At 46.6% G+C, this 16,162-nt stretch overlaps 1 protein-coding gene across 2 annotated transcripts in view; it reads right to left on the bottom strand.

Annotated features, from left to right (window-relative positions):
- Positions 1-2,422: 2,422 nt before the first annotated feature.
- The window catches only part of DHX9 (DExH-box helicase 9), a 28,842-nt gene continuing 15,102 nt past the window's right edge, over positions 2,423-16,162 (bottom strand). For both annotated transcript variants that reach the window (XM_077332609.1, XM_077332610.1), the window contains 15 exons: positions 15,987-16,069; positions 14,983-15,139; positions 14,350-14,450; positions 12,763-12,976; positions 12,487-12,581; positions 12,301-12,374; positions 10,671-10,823; positions 9,598-9,758; positions 8,503-8,614; positions 7,951-8,112; positions 7,714-7,841; positions 6,324-6,553; positions 5,309-5,424; positions 3,638-3,838; positions 2,423-2,901 (listed from right to left, as the gene is read on the bottom strand). In XM_077332609.1, coding sequence (XP_077188724.1) covers positions 2,622-2,901; positions 3,638-3,838; positions 5,309-5,424; positions 6,324-6,553; positions 7,714-7,841; positions 7,951-8,112; positions 8,503-8,614; positions 9,598-9,758; positions 10,671-10,823; positions 12,301-12,374; positions 12,487-12,581; positions 12,763-12,976; positions 14,350-14,450; positions 14,983-15,139; positions 15,987-16,069 — 2,267 coding nt within the window. In that variant the 3' untranslated portion in view covers positions 2,423-2,621. The remainder of the gene's footprint in view (positions 2,902-3,637; positions 3,839-5,308; positions 5,425-6,323; positions 6,554-7,713; positions 7,842-7,950; positions 8,113-8,502; positions 8,615-9,597; positions 9,759-10,670; positions 10,824-12,300; positions 12,375-12,486; positions 12,582-12,762; positions 12,977-14,349; positions 14,451-14,982; positions 15,140-15,986; positions 16,070-16,162) is intronic.

Genomic DNA, 16,162 nt, shown 5'->3' with positions numbered 1-16,162 from the left:
TGACTAGCCCTGCTCTAGTGGATTAATTTTAGTACTTATATAGTTTAGAAAGGTGGCTATTGATGAAAATACACACAAGCGTGTAACTACGGAAATCTAAAACTATTTCTGCAGAAAAATATTACACATGACATGAAAAGCAATAGGTTTCAGAAAGCCTTTTGAGCTGTGTTGACCGAATGTGGTATGGCATGGCTTTCTGAAACACTTTTGACTTAATCCAGAAGGTCTAGGAATAGCACCACCCTCAGGTCCAGGGGGCTGCATGCCATACTTCTGGGCCAGTAGCTGAAAAGCCACACTGATCTTGATCAAGTAAGAGAGGCTTGTTCTTAAAGGAAACCACTATCTCTGTATTTCTGAGGCAAGTCACTATGGGTGGAGGGACCATTGAAGGGACTTTGGCCCCAGCCATGACAACATAAAACCAAGAGCAGGTCTGCAAAAGACGCTGAATACAAAATGGACCATGAAGAGTTAACAAATATATTGCCAGTAATAAAAAAGTACCAACTGTATAGAAAGCTGCAAATAATAACCAAGTCTCCAGCTATCTTCTTATTTCAGTTCTCAGATTCCTAAGAGAACCTTCAAGGCAAAAAAAAAAAAAAAAAAACACTCCAACAATTGGTACAGTTCGCCTTCTATACTGTTTGTGTGGATTTCAGTCTTCATTTCCTGAAAAAGAAGCCATATCTGATGCAAATGAACCTAAAGCAGAGGAAACTATCTGGTGCATATTACATCTAGGTTTCCTAGTCTGTTACATAAATTGCTAAAGTACATTTTGTCTGTAACTGTTTTTTGAGAAATATGATGAAAAACATGTCTGTACTGTTTGCTTTTATGGTGTCAATAGTTAATTAGGATCCTCTTATTTATTCTTTTATTTATTTTTAAATTCAGTTTATAGGCTGCCCATCGTGTCATGGTCTCAGGGCAGCCAACAGGAACAAAAGGAATAATTAATTTATCTATATAAAAATCGTGATTATACACCATGACAAAATGCTGAAGGTTCCAAAGCCCCTTATTGGTGGAATCTCCCCCCCCCGGCCAATTACCGCTCTTGCTTAGGATTCTGCACCCCCTCCTCCCTTCAGGCCTGCTGTGAAGGCAGCCTCTAACAGCCCCTGACTGAGGCGAGGGAGGCGTTTCCGAGAGCAACCCAGGGGAGTCTGGACATGCGTGTGCATTCCTTTTGAGAGGGCACACGTGAGGGGGAAAGCTTTCCCCTTCTGTCCAATGGTTGGCTGACAGGGAGGCCTCAGAAATTCCTGCTTTCACTTACAATACTGCTGTGGACAATACTGCTGTGGCTGGTCTCGCTGCTGGAGGGAAGATGCAGCCAAACCATGAGTGTCTCTTCTCTACCACTCTCTGAACAGTTGAGGCCTACAGCGCAAGGTTGCTGTGGAGATGAAACACGAGGCCTGCTATACAGGGTGGTTGTGCAGATGAAACTGTTGCAGGGGTTCTTTTGCTACTTGCCATGTCCTCTTTAGCTACTATGGTAGTTTTAAAATAAAGGATCCTGCTACATTCACATTCCTGTCTATATCCATTGAGCATCTTTATATTTCACATTTTCTCAAAGAGGTTTAGCAGCATGTAGGGTTCTTTCCCATTTTTTCCTCTCATCAAAAGCCCATGAAGTTGGTTAAGCTAAAAAAGTGCATAAAGGTTAAACAGAGTGTGTATTCAGTATATCCGGTATATATATATTTGGGATTTTTCAGGATGGCCAGATAGTTGAATTTAAAGAGCATTTAAAGGCACTGCAGTCCATTGAAATGCATTCTAAGTGAACTCAAGACTTGCAGTTGGTGTTTAAACTGACAGCGAACCCTTTAAATGCCTTCAAAATTTACTCCTGGCTTGCTAAGGGCATTTAAAGGGAATGTTCCCTTTAAATGCCTTTTCCTCCCTTCCACTGACAGCAATGGAAGATGGAAGCATCTTCTTGGGGGGGGGGGCGCATAGAATTGGACCCCTAATCCAATGCTTTTGAAACATCTGGAGGGCTGCAGTTTGACTACCCTTGCTCTAGAGCCTTTTAACTAGGACCTAGCTCCAAAATTGAGCTTCTTGCCTGCCTCAGAATACTAATATCTAATGACTGGGATAATCTAGTGCCAACAACTAGGTTCCTTTGCTGCTCTTTGTATTGGCTGCCAAAACACCTGGTCTATTACTCTGGGATTTAAACCTCAGCCCAGAATCTGCCCCATTTGGTAGCTATCAGGTCCTACTTCTGTCTCTTGTGGTCTTTTTCTCCCCCCCCCCCCTTCTTGAGTGGAGTACATGGCAATGGACATTCTAATGTCAGTATTTGACTGTATGCTTGATACGCTTTGTGACTCCTTAGCTTTGCCTAAAGGTGAAGTACCAAACAATATCAAAGTACGGTCCAGGACAGGACTTAAAAGAAAAAAGAAAAGATGTTTTATTAGGTTCGGACTGAACACATTATGTAATACTATTACAACAATCAGAATATATATTTTACATAAATATCAGAATTCAAAATGAAACTCAGAAGTAGGAACACTTCTACCTTACAAATGATTCAATGGAATAAAACAAAAGCATGTCTCATTCTGCGCTGGTTACCGGTTTCCTCAGTAAGCATTCCACCCTCCCCTGAACCCGCCTCCCCTATCTCCCCTACTTTGATATCCTCCACCTGAACCTCGGAAGCCCCCACCAGGTCGCCTGAAACCACCCCCACCTCCTCGATAGCCGCCCCCGCCCCCCGAATAACCTCTTCCTCCAGAGCCGCCACCGAAAGAGTTATAGCCACCTCCATATCCACCCCTGTAGCCACCACCGCCTCTTCCTCGGTAGCCCCCTCCGTTGTCATATCGAGCCATTTTAGGTGGGCGAGGTCCATCACCATATCTAAGGACAAAATTAAAGCAGCTTATTCATGCTCATACAAACGTCTACGCAGTGTCTATTCAACGACGGCTCTTGCATTAAGAAATTATAATTTTACCAAGTTTAAGAGCGTGGAAGGGACTTTTAAAGTCTTAACAGCACAGTGCTCTGAGAACAATTTTTCTTTCTTGTCGCTGTAGATACCTTGTGCCCTCCACCCTGTCCCAAAACTGTTTTAAAGCCTTGAACGAATTTAAGGCTTCCCACTCTTTATGCTTACATTCCTTTATGCTTAACACTTCAATTTTATCTACCAATTTACTACTGCCTGGGCAATGGGGTAGTCAAAATGCGTCCCCCTGCAGATGTCCATGGACTACAATGCGAGCAGGGGCTCATGGGAATTGTAGTTCACGGACATCTGGAGGGCCGCAGTTTGACTACCCCTGGACTGTCAGGTAAGGCTATGGTGGGCATCTGCACCATTTGCATTATTTTACCGTCCTGAATATTTTCACACCAATTCATAAGATTGCTCCGTTTCACCTTCAGATTATTTGTTAAACACAAATATCCAGCATGGATCTCTATATACCTCGCAGTTCACAGGACATTTCTTTTGACTTCGTTTCCCATCTTTCTTAGCCAAATGATAAGCAAGACCCATCTGCTTTCTGAGCTTCAATAAATTAAAATGCTCACACAAAAGATTCCACTGCAGCAAGCAAGATGCACCTCAAGGTAGGCGAGTGCTCACCTTGTACTGCCTGCTGAAAGGTTGATGCCGGCAGCGATGGGTCTGGAGATCTGCCGTATGACAGTCAGCATCTGCTCGTTCAGCTGGTCCAGCTGGCTGATGATTTCTGGGTTCTGGGTGACTTCTACCACAAGGGCTTCCATGGCTGCTCGCAAGGCAGCAATACAGGCAGCAGCGTTGTGGGGCATCAACAACTTGATCCTGAGCAAAGAAGGTAATTTCAAAAGAACGTATCCACCGTTAACATATTACTCAGCTGGGGCAGAACGCATTCTACAAAGCAAGCAACACTTCTGGCTCTTTCAGAATTTAACACTTATTCACTATCCCGAAAAGCAACAGGAATTGAAATGCTGCAGGGATTCTGAAAGAGATCCTAAGTTTTAGCAGGAAAAGGGGGAGAAGACAAAATGTGTTATGTTTTCCATAATGCCACTGACAGGCTTTCTAACGACTGTGGCATTCTTCTCTCCAACTACGTATCTGGTGCACCAATACTGCCATCAATATTGGCCATGTGGTAAGTGATTAGCAACTAGGAAGTGAAGGCCACCTTAAAAGCGGGCTAGAAGTGCCCCGCTCCCACTGCTCACTGTGGGAGCAGGGAATAGGACATGGCAGCAAAGACTGCGTCAAAAGCGGGGTAGCAGCAGCAAGTCACCTCTCCCGGTCGCAGCGGGCGGCGACTCCCAGGCCACCTTTAAAGCAGGCCTCACTGGCCTGCCTCTCCCATGGCGAGAGCAGGTGGGGGTGGGGGCACTAGTGGTGGCAAGGCCACATTTACAGCAGGCTTCTCTCTAGTGTCCTCCTCCCCATCTTCCCACAGAGTGGGGGAAGCCACCAGCTCCTAGGCTGCTTTAAAGCAGGCTTTAGTGGCCGCTGGCTGCACCAGATGCCTGGAGGGCAGCAAGGGCAACTGAGGTGGGCAGAGGGTACAGCCGGATCCCCGCAAGCTCTTTCACCTTCTACAAAAGATTTCTGTGGAGAGGGAAGCAGCGGGAGGAACCACTGCACCCTGACAGCTCTAGTGGCGCAGGGCACAGAGCTGACGGGAGACCCCCAAACCCACAAGCTCTCACCATGCAGGGTGGCCAGGGAACCAGAAGAAGCTCCTCCTGCACACCGTGGGGAAGGGCAGGGAGAATGGCAGGCCCCTGTAGCAAATGCCACTGTAGCGTCAGTGTGGGAGTGCTCTCCCAGTGATGGCCAATCAGAGGACCCCAGGCGCCAGCACTCCTGCCCCCCAGAGGCCAATCAGAGGGCCGGCACATCATGAGAAGAACCCTGACATTTTATTGTACAAGGTAAGATCTAATACTGGAGCAAATTCTAAAACAGAGGCCTACCAGTATTACTAAAGGTACAAATTTCTGCTTGCACGGTCAAAAGGCTTTCCTAGATAAGGAGTGTTTCCATTTTGATTGGGGCAAAAAAGGTGCAAAATGTCCACAATTCCTGCACAGCAGCTCTTGTTTATATCGGCTCCACTAGGATTCATCCAGTACAAGACTTTAATTGAACAAAGTTGTGAAACACAATTTTTGGCCACAGAACATTCTGGTCAAATTCCCGTTTTCCCCCTTCTTGACTTGTACAGCCAACTAGCCAGCCACTGTACCTCCCAGCACCCACGCATGCATTTCACTGCCACTCTCAGCCAGAAGTCCATACCAGTCATCCAGTATAATAAGCTGGCCATCAGACATGACTTTCTTTGAGCCAAACAGAAGCAGCTGCAAAGGGCTCACTAAGGTCATGGCTTTGGCAGAAATGGCTCGTGTCCGGATCTACAAAGGGAACAAATATACATCATGCTAGCACACGGTGCATACAGCATTCACATTTCTAAGACGTTTCTAAACACTGTGGTCACAGCAGAGACTAAAACTTATCCAGCACTAAAATACTAGACGCCATTTCTGTCGTCCTCTATCACTAACTAGCTTCCCTCTGACCCCACCCCCCACTTTGACTCTACTATCCTAAAAGACATCTGATTTCATAACTGGGGGAGAAAACCCCATGTACCGGACTCCAAGTTATTTGAGCAACATATAAAAATGTACAAGATATGTTTCAAAGTACAGACAGAATATATACTGCTTTTGTGTTTTCTATCCTAGGAAACAAACTACGTATTGCTTTCCATGGCCATTAAAAACATGGTGTTTGGCAAATTAGAATTAAAGACTAGAGAAAAAATGGAAAATTTCAGAAATTTTACAGTGCTGAAACCTTTTCCCCCTACTTTCTGGAATGAGTGAAATACAAGGTTTTACTCAAAATAAGTATTGTGTATGGTAAACTCAGACTGGTAGCAGGAAAGAAAACTTGGCAACAATTAATGTGCTATAATGTGCTTAATAATATATTACTAAAGAGTCCAATTTTCAAAGTTATAATGCTTTAAGTCCTACCTATGGTAACAGTGCTTCTGTCCAAATAGACTCTTTCGCTTAATGTCCATCAACTGTGATTTTTCCTGCCTCTCAGATGGCACAGAGTACAGCAGTTTACAATTCTTAGTTCAGGTACCTGCTGCATAGCACAGGAGATCTACAGAACTGGTAAACAGAACTGGCATTTCCACTAAAAGATCCTCATTAAAAATATACACTGGGTGGAAAGGTGTAATCAAAGCGCAAGCTAATACTGTTGATTCAACGTTTGTTTCACGCCTGCCTACCTTTTCTCCAAAAACAAAGAATGGAGAAGGGTATTTCATGTCTTGGCTGCTGAATGGGCAGTTGACAGAAGATTTGTGGATTAAGGCATTGCGCCCCTCGGTGGTTAAAATCTTCCTCTTCTCCTTGTGGAAGCAGACGTTGGGGTACAAGCCAAAGGCCAGCAGAGAGATAACGACATCCAGATTGTTGTCTGGTCCGGTATTGTTAAATATCTGTGTCATCAAGCAGTCTGGGAAGAGAACAGAAACATAACAACTAAAAACAGAAACACACCACCTAAAAAGTCTAGCTACTCCTTATAGGGCCCTCTGCTTCCAAGGAGCTGTGAACTTGGCATCTTTTGAATGTTAGAGGTCAGTGAACAGATTAAATGTCTACTTTATTCTTCAGCTCAATGAACAGAAATGAACAGACATACCAACTTTTCCCTTTCCCCAAGCAAAGAGATGGAAGCTAGTGCAGCTGGGACCTTTCTCTGGCAGCAGAGTTTTTCTCTGCGCATGCACAGAGCTCCTCCCATTTATGGCACCCTGTCCAAAAATAGGATTAAGAAGGTTGCAGAATTGATCTCTAACTGCAAATGGTGGAAGCAACTGAGCAGGAATTTGTACCTTTTAGCCAAGTTTAAAATTTTGGGATGCTTTCCACGCGTGGCTTCTTCCTGCCATCAGCCACTTCCAGAATACATAACATTGTGGTCAAAACTAGCCAACACCTCCTGAATTTTGGGTCTCTTAAAAACAGTATTTTGAATACAAAATGCCTCCATTCTTGCAAAACGCTTCTGAGTAAGGACACAATTGTGGCAAGAAATTCTTCTTGAATCTTCAACATCATCCATTCATTCACTGGGCCACTTTTTAGCTTAAGGACTGCTTGGCTAACTATGACTCCCAAAGGATATCTAAGATCTTTCAGCATGGACAAATTAGTGAACCCTGGACCAAAGTATGCCTGGCCTCGCCAGGGCCTTTCCAGTGCTGGCCCCAATCTGGTGGAATGAGTTCCTGGAAGAGCCAAGAGCTCTGACAGAACTGAGTCAGTTCTGCAAGGTCTGGAATATGGAGCTCTACCATCAGGCATTTGGTTGGGGCCAATGAACACCAAGTCGGCTTTGGTTCAACACCCCCTGGGGTCCCTCTACATGGATACTGCCCCCCCCACAAAAACTGAAGTGTTTTGCTACACAGTTTGCTTGATTGTTTTAAGGTGATGTTTTAAATTATAATGCTATGTACTTATGTTGGAAGCCTCCCTGAGGCATTATGCTGGGAAGAGTGGGGTACAAATCATCAAAGAATAAATAAAATGAAATGAATTAAAGAACCCCGCCCCCTCAACAAAAAACACCACCAAAGCTTCCCATGTGCCCCCCCCCCAGCCTGTTACCTTCAGGGAAGCCAGAATTGACGAGGATATCTTTCAGCTGCACTTTGGCCTCCCAAGTCATTCGGAGCGTGGACATGTTGAGCCTCTTGTGCTCGCAGAACCGGATCTCGGCATCTTCCCCACCCATTCTGCAAAAGGGGACAATGAAAACGGAGAAAAGGCTGGCCTGCAGCCATCTGAAGGAACCGCCCCGTAAGACAGCTAAGCGGAAGGCCAACTGTCCGCAGCCAGAACTACCTCGCATCATCCCAGGCTTGGAAGACCGAAAGCAGGGCCACGTGGTCAGAGAAACGGTTGCCGGCGAAATTCCTGTGGACGTAACCGAGCCGCTTCCCTTCGCTGATGAAAGGCTCTGGGAAGCAGGTGGCGGCAGAGATTGTGCATACAGCGTCTCCCACACTGAAATAGAGACCAGAGACTCTATTCTCACCTGCTCTTTGTACTTGGTTCCAGAGCCTGATTTCAATAAGTCCTGATACTTAACTACAGGTCAAATCCTCAAAAACATTCAGAATGCATCATTAGGGGACGCTAGAAACTGGGAGCAGAGAAAGGAGGCATTGTGCCACTACTGGCCTTAATTATTCTCATAAATCCGGGATGAGTAAGAATGATCGCATTCCTAACTCTTTAATAATGTCTACATGCATCTCCTTCTTTTGAGTAAATATTTGGTCTCCTGGCTTTACAGAAAAACACAATAATGCTCAACTCTGTCATAAAATTGCCCACATCCATCAGGACTCAATTTACTTGCGTATTATCTTTTACTTGGCAAAGGGCACTTACTAAAAAATGCATCCCATTATCATCATCTTCCCAAGGCGAGGTTCAATGGGCAGCCGGGCTAAAATTCTCCCAAGCGGGGTCAACTCATCGTTTGAGTCCAAAGCATCGAGCTCTGAAACAAAAGCCGTGAGCAAAACGAGTTTATGTTTCGTGTGATTAAAAAGAAACAAACAGAAAAAAATCTCGTCTTCGTAACTAGCTAAGCATTTAAAATGATACAGATGGCAACAGAAGGGAAAGGCTACTTGTTAATTTCCTTAAGGCAATCTGAGCTGGACACCATTCAAACCCCACCGTGCTGGACTACTGTGGACAACAGGCTGGATTCAGCAAGGCAGTTCTTCAAGAAACGAGGGCAGGAAATGCCCTGCCCAAGGACACCGTGCCAGCCCTGTGGCCAAGCTAGAATCCAACCCCACAGAATCCAACTACTGAGGAGCTTTCTCAAAGTTTCCTGAGTGCTAGTTTGAAGCAGATTTCGCTGTTTGTAATGTGCAAATTTGGCTGTTTGTAGTGAGTATAGGGTTGCCAGCTCTGGTGTGCAAAACACCAGGAGACAAAACACTAGGAGACTTTGGGGAAGGAGCAGGAATGGGCAAGATTTGGGGCAGAGTGGGGCCTCCGTGGAGCAGAATGCTATGGAGTCCACCAGGGAAACTGATCTCTGTCATCTGGAGATGAGCTTATAATTCTGGGGGATCCCATCTCCAGGTGCCACTTGGGGCCTGGCATCCCTAAATGAGTAAGATGTTCCTCTAGGAGACTAGGCAGGAAACCTTAAACCAAAGCTCCTTTCCCCCCTTTACTATCAGATGGGCCACAAACCACCTTGTACTGAGTCTGCCAAGAAAACGCTAGGGTCACCCCAAGGGTCAAACATGACCTGGTGCTTGCACAGGGGATACCTTTACCTTTTTATATGGGCCACACATTACCAGAACAGATATCAACAGACAGGTGAACGGGGGGGTGGGGGGATCTTGTATGCTTAAAACAGGGGACATATTTGTAAGGCTGAACTAGGCCATTCAGAATTAACCAAGGTGACAGAGAACACCATCCATGCTTGAGAACAGGTCAAAGTCAGCCAAGTACCTCTCAGTGTATGCTCTGCTTCAATCACTGCATCCAGTGGAGGTGGCTCGATAGCTTTGGCCAGGAACTGTCCAATTCCTCCCAGCCGCAGTAGTTTGATGCTCAAAGCGATTTCGTGCAGTGGCGTTCGGAACATCTCTGGGGTCATGTGAGTCTCAAGCCTAGGCATTGGGGAGGGGGAGATTTTGAAAAGTTGCATTTTTCATGAGCTGATTCCTACTCATCCGTTCCACTGATGCCAGCATATAGCTTTGGTGCACAGAACTCTCTGCCAATGTGATAAACCCTTTTACAGGAGAAGGAAGCTCTGATGTCAAAGGAACAAATTTTGAGTTCAGTAGCACCTTTAAGATCAACAAAGTTTTATTTAAGGGATGAGGTTTTGTGTGTTCGCACACTTCTTCAGATACAATTCCCCCCCCCACCACCCTTACCTGAGGAAGTGTTCATGGCACACAAAAGTTTATACCGTGAATCAAATGTTGTTGGTCTTAAAGGTGCTACCGGACTCAACGTTTGTTCTGCTGCCTCAGACCAACAAGGCTACCCATTTGAATCTATCTTCATGCCCGACTGGTTGGCTCCAACCCTACATTTAAATCCAGAGGCTATGACAGCAGCTATGCGCTACTCCTGCCAACAATGGAACAAGCCTAAAAATGTTCTGCTCAAGAGTTGATATGTATGTGGCTTGCGAGTTCCTCTCCGCGGCAGGCCTGCGATTCCGCAGAACCCATGTGTGACTGCACCGAAGCCACGAAGATGAAGCCAACTTATCCTCAGCATGAAAATGTGAAACAAAATGTGTCGAGTCAGCAGTTAGGTGTCAAAAGGTCTGTTTCGGTCTGTCATGCACACCAGTCCCCTTAATGAGGGCAGAAATGGTCCAACCATTAGTTCTGCATTTGGAGTTACATGAAGTTCACGCCACTGTCGTTTCAACTTCGCCCAATCAATACCACTGCTTGCTGCTGACACAAGTTGCGGTTTTTCTCAATGCACCCCCGTCCGCGACAAAAACACCCCACTCGTCTCATGTTTACAGTTCAGCCATCTATTCAGTACCGCCCTACCTTTCGAAGCGAGCTTTGCTGCAAAGGTGGAAACAGAAGCCGGGGCGGACGCGACCGGCTCGCCCTTTCCGCTGCTCCAGGTTCGTTTTCGATGCCCACACCGTGGCGTAGTTGGTCATGTTGTTGTGAGCAGTGAACAGCTTCACCTTTTGCCTGCCAAGTGAAACTCGCAAGTCAAACACTGCCGTGTCCTTAAATACTGAAAAGTAGCCTGATAAGGACAGGTCAGGAGCCCCAAGACTTTTACAGCTTCCGAGTTTCAGGACATGGCATTAGAAGAAACCCTGGAGAGCCTGTAAGCTAAAGCACGGAGGGGAAGAAATCTCTCTCTGACCTGCAGCCCTGCAGTAACACCACAATGATGCCTCTGTTTGATGATCAAAATGTAAGATGGTGGGTTTGGTCAGTGAAGACGAGCAAACCACTGGGCACTGCAACAGGCACATAGAATTCCTATCGCCTAGGGAAGTTTCGGCATTCTGAAGGGCCTGCAAAACATAACTCTTCCACCAAGTCTAGGGTTGAGGCCGGGGTAGCAAGGAAGATTGGCAGCCCCCCCCTGGTGTTAGGCATCAGTCAGTTCCTGACATCTTGACCAGGGGTAGTCAACCTGTGGTCCTCCAGATGTTCATGGACTACAATTCCCATGAGCCCCTGCCAGCATTTGCCCCTGCCAGAAATTATAGTCCATGAACATCTGGAGGACCATAGATCGACTACCCCTGATCTTGACCCCTCTTTCCGGAGGCTGGATGGAGGGCTGGGGAGTGTGGAGGTATTACTGCCATGTTGTTCTAGTCTACTGTGATTTTGCTGTCCATTTCAATGGGATTTTATTTATTTATTTATTTATTTATTTATTTATTTATTTGATTTGATTTCTATACCACCGCTTGCTGTAGCCTCGCGGCGGTTTACACATAAAATTCTAAAACAATAAAAACCCAATAAAATCCCCATTAAAATAACAATCAGATGGCGACTATACTCTCTCATGATCCCTCCTTGTTCAGGGTGAGGCACTCGATCTAAATCTAATGTAATGAGAGCCGGGGCCGAGATGAGTTTGGGAACCAGTTGGAAAACCCCTACCCCGGGACTCTGCCCCGGCCTCAACTGTATGCCTGGCGGAAGAGCTCGGTCTTGCAGGCCCTGCGGAAAGCTGGTACTCCGGCAGGGCCCTTAGCTCTTCTGGGAGCTCATTCCACCAGGTTGGGGCCGGGACTGAAAAGGCCCTGGCCCTGGTCGAGGCCAGGCGTACCTCCCGGGGGCCCGGGACAACCAGTAAATTCATACCCGCAGAGCGAAGGGCCCTGCAGGGGGCATAAGCAAGCTAGCGGTCCCGCAGATAGGCAGGAGCCAGGCCGCGTATTTTAGTGGGGTTTTTATTGGACATGTTGTGAGCTGCCATGAGACAGTCTCAGGAGTGGCAGGAAATAAATTTAATAACAATAATAGTTTGCCATGGCAGACTGACCAACTGGCTCATAAGCGTATTTTCACCTGGTATTTCATAATCACGGAAAGAGAAAAGGAGCTCAGCAAGCTTATTCCAAGGCCTTCTGCCTTGCAGGACATCAACACACCACCACCGCCAAACTGTTGTAGCTGAACAAAAAGCAGAACTCACTTGCAGGAGTCGATAACATAGACCACATCATTGATGGTAATGCTGGTCTCGGCAATATTGGTGGATAAGATAACCTGCGAAGACAAACAGGCACACTCAGTCTTATTCTGGCAAACTTACCCCCACAAGTATTCCAGACTTACCTGTACTGTTTACTACCCCTCCTTAGATCATATAGATGTTCACCTTGGTCATTCCATTCGGCACTGAATCAAATACTCTGCGCTGCTCCTCTCGAGGAATCTGGGAGTGCAGAGGAAGAATTCTGTACCGCTGGCTTCCTGTGATAAGAATTAACAGAGGTAAGCACTTAAGGTGCCTTTGCGCGCGCGCGCACGCGCACACACACACTCATACTTTAAATGCTACAAGTCACTCTTTCCTCGCATGCAGGGAGATCTTAATCACTTTTACTAACACGCCGGGAATGGAAGAAGGGAAGGGGCTAGAAACAGTTTGTACCAAAGTGTGGGTTCATTTCCAAATATTTCTGCATGGTGTAGATCAAATTCCAGCCTGGCAAGAAGACAAGGACCGCTCCCGGAACATGCAAGGTCTCAATGTATTTCAAGAGGGCCTCAATGAGCTCAAAAGGGGTTTCCTTCTCGTTCAGCTGAGCCATGCAGCGTTTTGTTTCTGGGCCGTATTCATCACTGCAGATAAGGTTGCAGTTGGCCTGTAAAAAAAAAAGAGAGAGAGGCATAGCCAGATTAAAACGCAAGCTCTCAAGAGGTCAGATGAGCAGGAAGATGCGTGAATACCCTGAACAGAAAAGGACAGGACTGGAGAACACTATTCTGGCCTTGCTTTTCAGCAAAAACCAGAACCTTACAGCAGTGGTCCCCAACCTTTTTATCACCGGGGACTGGTCAATGCGTGACAATTTTACTGAGGCCCGGGGTGGGTAGTCTTTTGCCGAGGGACGTTGCTGCCGCCTGAGTCCCTGCTCCACTTGCTTTCCCGCTGGTGCCCCTGACTTCCCGCTGCTGACTGAGGGGCGCTGCCAGCATTAGCTGCGCAGCGCTATATTGAGGGGGAGCCCCAGCCATGGCAGCCACCAGAGAGCACCAAAGGTGAGCCGGCAGCAGAGTGGCAAGACAACCCCTGAGGCAGGAGCCGGGGAGGAGGACGCGGAGGAGCTGCGGCCCGGTACCAACTGATCTACGGATTGGTCCCAGTCCACTGCCTTACAGTATCTAGCTCGGGGATTCCCAACTAGGGTTCCACGGAACCCTGCAATTACACAAGAGCTCCTCAGGAGTTAAGTGGCCTTTCCTAGAAGTTTGGGTGACTGCTGACATCAGGGAGCCCTGGGATTACACGACAGCTCCCTACATTGGAGAAGCAGGCAATCAGTTTTTGCCCACTTCCATGTAAAAGTTGCTTTGTTGAAGTTCAAAACAATGTATTGGGGAGGAGGAAGACCCATTAAACCCATCCAGTAAAGGAGAGGGGGCCATGAGCTGCTGCAAGAGAAGAGGCCACAGGAGGTAGGAAAAGATAACCCTATCATATATGTGGAGGAATCTCTATAGTAAATAGTGTTTTCCTCTACCTTCTGGTCTGAGGAGTGGAAGAAAAAGGGAATTTATTTATTCATTACATATATATATACCACCCTCCCCCTGAGGTGAGAGATGATCTGTGGAGGTTTTGAAGCAGAGGCTAGCTGGCCATCTGAGAGCAACGCAGATTCTGTGAATTTGGGCAGATTGTGAGGACAGGAAGGGTTGAGTGAGTGTTCAGCTCTCCTGGCTCTGCCTTAAATGCCCGATAGCTGCTTCGGGATCAGGAAGGAATTGCCCTCCAGGCCAGACGGGCTAGGAATCCCAGAAGGTTTTGCTTTCCTCTGAGGATAGAGCAATGGTCACTGTGGGAGTGGAGAGGCAGTTGTGAACTGCCTGTGCTGTGCAGGGGACTGGACTCGGGGACTCCTTCCACATCGGTTTCTAAAGATATTAGAGTTCCTAAAATGGATCGGAGGAAGAAAAACTGTAGCGCATAGCTGAAATGAAAGTACAGGAGGAGGAATAATCCCTAATGACGCACATCATCATCTTCACCACCGTCGTCATCCTTATCTTTCTTCTTCTTCTCCTTTGGTGGTGGAATGAATTTTGTCATCTGAATGCAATCTTCCAGAAAATACTCTGCAACAGATAAGATTCGGTTACTGTAGGAACTAGGAGTTAACCACACCAAAGTGTCAATTGGAGCCTTCAGTTCAAGGTATTTCACAGATTTTCTAGGGAGAACAGCTGCTTTTTAAATACCCTGCTTTTCACTAATGGAAGGAGTCCCAAAGCGGCTGGCTTACAAACACCTTTCCTCTTCCAGCAACAGACACTCTCCATGTGAGGTAGGGTGAGGCTGAGAGAGCTCTAAGAGAACTGTGACCAGCCCGAGGTCACCCAGCCAACTGCATGAGCAGGAATTGGGGAATCAAACCCGGTTCTCCAGATTAGCGTCTGCCACAGATAAAAATGTTTTTAAAAAACGGATCTTTCAGGGTCTATTTTTGGCATTTGCGACACTACACAAACGTAACTATAAATAATTTCATAGAGGGACAATGTGCTTGCTCACCGGACACGCCTGAAAGCCAAGCACCACTGTCCCCTCCCATTCTGCACAAAACAGACAGGGCTGTTTTCCCAAAGACTTCACGGGGCCCTCATTTACCTTGAACAGGGAAAGTTCTACCATAGACCTCAATGATGGGGCAATTGAAGAAGTATTCACAGAACATGCTGGTGTCAATGGTGGCGGACATCAGGATGACCCGGATTTCAGGGTAGGTTTGAACCACATCTCGCAGAACTACCAACAGGAAGTCGGTCTGTAGAGATAAACAGGTCAGTTTGGGGTTTGTTCTTTGAAATGATGAGAACACGAAAGAATTTCATAGGCTGAGAAGCACTTTTAGCCAACTATGGAGATGCTTTAGATGCTGCTGACGTGAACTAATAATGAGCAACATGAATATGATGCGCTAGAGATTTCAAAGCATTTCACATACATTCTGATGTGTTCGCAAGAACCCTGATGATGCAAATTCGTATTCTCCACATGCTGAAGATGGTGAGGAGGGAGGTCAGGCAGCTAACTGAAAAAGTGGCTTCATTCCATTAGTTTCAGGCAGAAGTGATACTCAATCAGCAACTATGACTTCCTAGCAGCCAGGCTACAATGAAGGAGTACCGTGATCCAAGCGTCTATTAGTCTTCGGGCATTCCCAGGGAATATGGAAAGGCTTGGGAAGTGTCATTCCAGGCTCTCCGAGATTATGGCTACCAATGGCTAGCTGTAGAACCATCTTGCATAAACGGTTCACAAAAAGAAAACACTGAAGGACGACGTTCAGCAGTGATTAGCAGAGGCAAGTATTAACACAGCCTGCACTTAATGCTGCCAAGACCTAAAGGCTTGGATCCCATTTACATTCCAAGCATGGAAGCACAATTTGCTCACCTCCTGCCTTTCATAGGAATCCCCAGAAGACCCCTGAAATGCCGTTCCTGGTGGACCCTCAGGAGCAAAGTGAGGGAAGAACTGCAGGGAGGACGGACCTTCCCCTTTCCCCCCATGCATGCAGAGCACACTGAAGCATAAATAAAGCCATTTCCCCCCACATCTTACAACGGCAATGACAAGGCGAATACGATGGTGACTTTTTCAAACCTCACATTAATGTCTCTCTCATGGATTTCGTCCACGATCACATGACTGATGCCCCGGATCCCAGCTTCCAGCTTCCTCAGGAGGACACCTTAAAGAAGCAGATCTGCTATTAGGGAAGATGGTAACCGAGCAAGTGGCCATTTCGCCAGGGCTCTCTGGGGTGGTGATGTGTGATACACAG

Source organism: Paroedura picta, chromosome 4 (genome assembly GCF_049243985.1).
Source record: "Paroedura picta isolate Pp20150507F chromosome 4, Ppicta_v3.0, whole genome shotgun sequence".
Taxonomy (NCBI): domain Eukaryota; kingdom Metazoa; phylum Chordata; class Lepidosauria; order Squamata; family Gekkonidae; genus Paroedura; species Paroedura picta.
Note: the sequence above shows the minus strand (reverse complement) of the source record. Positions and strands in the feature narration are given on the sequence as shown.